The sequence below is a fragment of the Gobius niger genome, assembly GCF_951799975.1.
Source record: "Gobius niger genome assembly, chromosome: 22".
NCBI lineage: Eukaryota > Metazoa > Chordata > Actinopteri > Gobiiformes > Gobiidae > Gobius > Gobius niger.
The window spans coordinates 11,827,104-11,832,267 of record NC_136873.1 but is presented as its reverse complement, the minus strand read 5'-3'; the positions used below and the strand labels follow the sequence as shown (position 1 = coordinate 11,832,267).

General features: G+C 42.2%; 1 protein-coding gene across 3 annotated transcripts; it reads left to right on the top strand.

The window, feature by feature from the left end:
• Positions 1–3,024: 3,024 nt before the first annotated feature.
• Positions 3,025–4,851, top strand: crebzf (CREB/ATF bZIP transcription factor). Of its 3 annotated transcripts, XM_079581331.1 has the most exons (4): positions 3,025–3,581; positions 3,682–3,860; positions 4,023–4,097; positions 4,423–4,851. In XM_079581331.1, the coding sequence occupies exons 1-3, from the start codon at positions 3,070–3,072 to the stop codon at positions 4,034–4,036; spliced, it is 705 nt and encodes a 234-aa protein (XP_079437457.1). In that variant the 5' UTR covers positions 3,025–3,069; the 3' UTR covers positions 4,037–4,097; positions 4,423–4,851. The 3 variants fall into 3 exon arrangements, with proteins under 3 accessions (XP_079437457.1, XP_079437456.1, XP_079437455.1); XM_079581330.1 differs by having other exon boundaries at positions 3,682–4,097; XM_079581329.1 differs by having other exon boundaries at positions 3,025–3,860.
• The last annotated feature ends 313 nt before the right edge of the window (positions 4,852–5,164 follow it).

The window sequence follows — 5,164 nt, the reverse complement described above, 5'->3', positions numbered from 1 at the left end:
TGACACTCGAGTTGAACCTGTCAGAAACTCTTCAAATCGATAACATCAAACTTTAACCGGAACATGTTTCTCTGCCGTTTATCTCACATTCAGAAGCTTCTTAAAGTTCAGTTTTATTCATGTTAAATGTCAGTAACGAATGTGAGTTTGCGGCGTTTTGTAACACAGTCATTTAACGTCTTTAAAGCCTTGTTAAAAGGTTAGTGCTAGCTCGTCTGCTCCGGAGGGACAGTCTGCTGTGAAAACGTGAGATATCATGACACAAATTAAGGTTAGGGCCAGGGGAATGGTTCACCTCTGAACTCCCGCCTGAACCGAGAGGATCTTTTTCCTCACGTCATCGGATTTTTTTTCCAAAATTTTTTTGTTGGGTGTTCAACTCATTTTTGTAACTTTTTTGTGTTTTTTTTTATCACATTTTTGTCATTTTTTCGTCAATTTTGTCGTCAATTTTTAATCCATTTTTTGTCACATTTTTGTCACTTTTTTGTCATTTTTTTGTCATTTTTTTGTCAATTTTTTCGTCAATTTTTTGTCACATTTTTGTCACATTTTTGTTGAATTTTTGTCACTTTTTTGTTGAATTTTTGTCACATTTTGGTTGAATTTTTGTCACATTTTGGTTGAATTTTTGTCACATTTTTGTTTAATTTTTGTCACTTTTTTGTAGAATTTTTGTCACATTTTGGTTTAATTTTTGTCACTTTTTGGTTGAATTTTTGTCACATTTTTGGTTGAATTTTTGTCACATTTTGGTTGAGTTTACATTTCCTTTTTTTACATCACTTTTTCATCTTGTTTTTGACGCTTTTTTTTTGGTGGGCGAGCCTGTCTCCATCCTCGTTTATGTCGCTATGTTGACGCTTTCCCCCCCCAAAAGACGCTTTTAGATTTGCGTAAAGCCAAACTGGAGAAAACGTGCTCGGTTCAGTTGGGGGTTAAGAGGTGGCTGAACGTGGACTCCGGCTGCTGCTGAAGGACGTGACGTCGCGTAACTCCGACACAATAGGTGGCAGCACCATGCGCCTTTTACGCACGGTTTGGATCCTGCGCCACATCCACCCGGCGCGCAGCGGAGACAGAAAGGCGCACGGAGACAGGACGTTGTGCTTCGCGCTAAGCCATTTCAACCAATTTTCTCCATTTTTCACGCAGTTTTTTTGGGTTTGCACGGACGCAGAACCCCCGCACAGCGTCGGGCCGCGCTGCCTGGTGTAAATCTGTGAGTTTTGTTTTTGTTTTTTGACGGTAAGTGACCCAGACGAAGCTGCTGCGTCATGCGTCTGCCCGGTTTGGCGCCTGACAGGTCTTGTCCTTGTTAGATAATGGTTGTAGTTATTTCAGATTCCTCACTGAAGGATTAGAAAGGGACAGTATTGTGGCCGGTTTCGTATTTGTTAAGTAACCTACTTGTTCCTACGCCAGAAATAAGATAAATCTGGATTTAACCTAGTGGCTAAAGATTTAAATTGAGCTTAAATGAAGAACACATGAACAAAAAAACACAGATGTAAAGTCCAGACCAAGACTATTGTTGGATGAATGCTCAAAATTGATTGAATTGATAGTTTAATGCGAGCGCCCGTAGAAAGAGCGGCGTTTAGCTAGGCCTCCGTTAGCATGCTAGCGCAAAACCCCTTAAAACATCTAAAATATGCCAGTTTAAATACTCCCTTCTCGCTTATTTCTCTGTGTGTGGTTGTTAACAAAGATAAACACGAACATTACTGCCCCTGCGTGACCCAAAGCTGCGAATAAACCGCAAAGAGGCTTATTTTTTTTTAGCATACGTTAGCCGTAGCTACATTACGTCGGCTGAACGTTCGTCCTCGTGCACACCCGGAAGTTCACGCTGCTCCTGTTGGAGATTACGTGACTTGTGTAACTGTAAACATTGTAATCGCAAGTGTTTATGCAACTACAAGCAAACACGACGCTTTTATGTATTATTATGTTGATATAAGGGAAGGCTAAGGTTTCCCACACTCGCAAACTAGCTTAATTATTAGATTATTAGAAACATGACAATAAGTAAAGTAATCAAACAAATGTAAAACTACAAAACTTTTTTTTTTTTAACGTCTTAACCCCCACTTTAACAGTGCGTAAAAGCCCTTTGGGAAAAAGTGTCAAAATAGTGACAAAAAGGAGGATTAACCTCTTAACCCCCGCCTGAACCGAGCAGGTTTTCACCACTTTGGCTTTGCCCAAGTACAAAAGTGACAAAAATGTGACAAAAGTTCAACAAAAATGTGACAAAAGTTCAACAAAAATGTGACAAAAGTTCAACAAAAATGTGACAAAAGTTCAACAAAAATGTGACCAAAAATTCAACCAAAATGTGACAAAAATTCAACCAAAATGTGACAAAAATTCAACAAAAATGTGACAAAAATTCAACAAAAAGTGACAAAAATTCAACCAAAAAGTGACAAAAATTAAAAACAATGTGACGAAAAATTCATCCAAAATGTGACAAAAATTCTAAACAATGTGACAAAAAATTGCCCAAAATGTGACGAAAACTCAACCAAAATGTGACAAAAATTCAACAATAAGTGACAAAAACTCAACCAAAATGTGACAAAAACTCAACCAAAATGTGACAAAAATTCAACCAAAATGTGATAAAAATTCAACCAAAATGTGATAAAAATTCAACCAAAATGTGACAAAAAATTCAACAAAAATGTGACGAAAATTCAACCAAAATGTGACGAAAATTCAACCAAAATGTGACAAAAATTCAACCAAAATGTGACGAAAATTCAACCAAAATGTGACGAAAACTCAACAAAAATGTGACAAAAAAAAGAGAAAAAAAAACATGAAAAGGTGACAACACAGCTACAACGCGAGGAAAAAGATCAGTTTTGTGGGTCTTAGCTTTCAAATGAGGTGCTACACAGGCCTATATAACAGCCAGAGAGAACAAAATGCATTTGGTTTAGGCGGGTGGTAAGAGGTTAAATACTGTCATATTTGCATCCAGAAACTTACCAACTTACCTGTTTATCTTCACAGGAATAGGGCTCTTTTCCGCCGCTTGAAAAAACAAACCCTGTCGCCATGATCACCAGAAGAAGAGGCCGCATGCTCAACTCCAGCGTGGAGGAAGAGGAGCCTGTGGAGGTAGAAGTCTGTGCCAGCGACCTCAGCCCCGGCGAGGCGTTCCCGGCCGAAGACCTGGACGCGGCGGCGATGGAGCTCGACGACCTGTTCGGCATCGACGATTTCAAATGGACGCTGGACCGAGACCCCGCCTCCCCGCTGTTCGACATGGCGCTCTCCCCGCTGGGCGTTTACGGCGGCGAAGAGCAAGACCCGAGCTGCGGCGTTTCCTCCGCGTCGTCTCCGGAGAGAAGAGACGGCGACTTCTTCAAGACCCGCCACCGGCAGAGCAACGCGGGCCACGGCCTGAACAAAAACGCCATCGCCGCTCGCTTGAACCGCATCAAGAAGAAGGAATACGTGAACACCCTGGAGAAGAAAGTCACGGGTTTGTCGTCCGAAAACGTCAGCCTGAAACGGGAGAACGCGGAGCTGACGAAGCGGGTGGAGGAGCTGGAGGATGAGACCAGGTACCTGCGCGCGGTGCTGGCCAACGAGAGCGTGCTAGCGCAGCTCCTGGCCCGGCTCGGCGGTGTGAGTGGGATGAAACTGTCTTCCTCGCTTTTCCAGGGCGCCGCGGCGGCCGACGCGAACGACCACGACTACGCGCTGCCCCGCAAGCGCGCCAGGGCGGCGGGGGAGGAGAAAGGCGAGGCGTCGGGCGGGGTCTGCCTCCACGTCGACAGAAACCACGTGTCTGTGGAGTTCTGCCCCAAATGTGCAGAGAGCGCGAGCGCTTCGCTTAAAATGTAGGGTCAAGTACTTACCGTCTCTTCTTTCTCTATAAGACTGAACTTATGAGCTTTTACTTTGAAGGAGAACACTGTAGTTTAGCCAATGTGCTGAATGTGTTTTGTTGTGATTTTGTGCTTGCGTTGTAAGTACTCGTTACTGCTAAACCTTGTTGACAGTTTCTTCTAGGTAATGGTTGGTCTGCGAAGCGAGATGAGTGGCTTTCTGGGAGTCTTTTCCTGCCCGAGTCCATGGTAAGCATCGGGCTGAAGACTTTATTTCTATCCAGAGGCACAGCTTGTTTAGCAGTTTGTTATACACAGCTATCGCTAATGCCTTTTTGACTACTTCATTCAAGTTGAACAGCTAAAAATGAAAGGTTTAGTCAGTTTGTGTGTAAAGTAAGAATAAAAAAAACGGTGAAAGTCCACAAAGAGACACAATAAAAACCCCAAAAAGCTTTAAAAACATAACATTTGTAAATAAATAGTGCTTTGTGTTTCGTCTCTTTGTGAACTGGCACTGGTTACGAAGAGAGCACTTTTCATATAGCGCCCCCTATCTTTCTTTATGCTAAAGTGGGAGCGGTGGAGAGGACACCGGAGCTGCCTGCCTGGCCTGGTTATTTGTTAAAAAAAGGTAGTATCGGTAAAAATGGTATCTGTGATTTTTTCTTTTTCTTTTACACGACACAAGCTCACGAGTTTTAACGCCGGCTCTATTTTCAGAGCTTTTCTCTCCATGTAAATATGTCATCGGAAATGTGTAGATACTTCCAACATGTGAAGACGATTGTATTGTTTCTAATTTTGCTGGAAAAGATGTAAAAAAACCCACAAAAAAAACAGAATAAATATTTTGAGTAATATTTCAGTTACAAATGTTTGTGTTTGCCGTTGATATTAATGCTTTTCCTCTTCTCTTCCTGAACAGCGAGCTCTCGCCCCATAAAGATCTAAGTTACCCTCAACATTCGGGTCGAGTCTGGTAAAGGTCACGAAAGCAAAGCCCGTCCTCGGGGAATGAACACAAAAAGAAACACTATGGGGATACAGTAGAAGTGTTTGTGAAGGCTCTCATTCATCCAGTCGTAGAAAAGGTTACATCATCAACCAGAAACCAGGGTCAAAGAAGCTTCTGCTTAGCTCTTTAGGATGTGAAAGACACTTGTTAGGGGGGTATTCTGCTTTTTCCAGTCCCATAGCACCAGTCTATCACACTACAATGATGACAAACCTTCTGTTGGTCTGTAAATGCAGTAAATTAGAATAACTGCCTTGTATAAAATGTCTCTCTCAAAATGGCTGTAGTGAATGTCTTG

Bases quoted from the DNA above. Each gene is read 5' to 3' on its own strand.
- crebzf (XM_079581329.1), top strand. From the start codon at position 3,070: ATGATCACCAGAAGAAGAGGCCGCATGCTCAACTCCAGCGTGGAGGAA.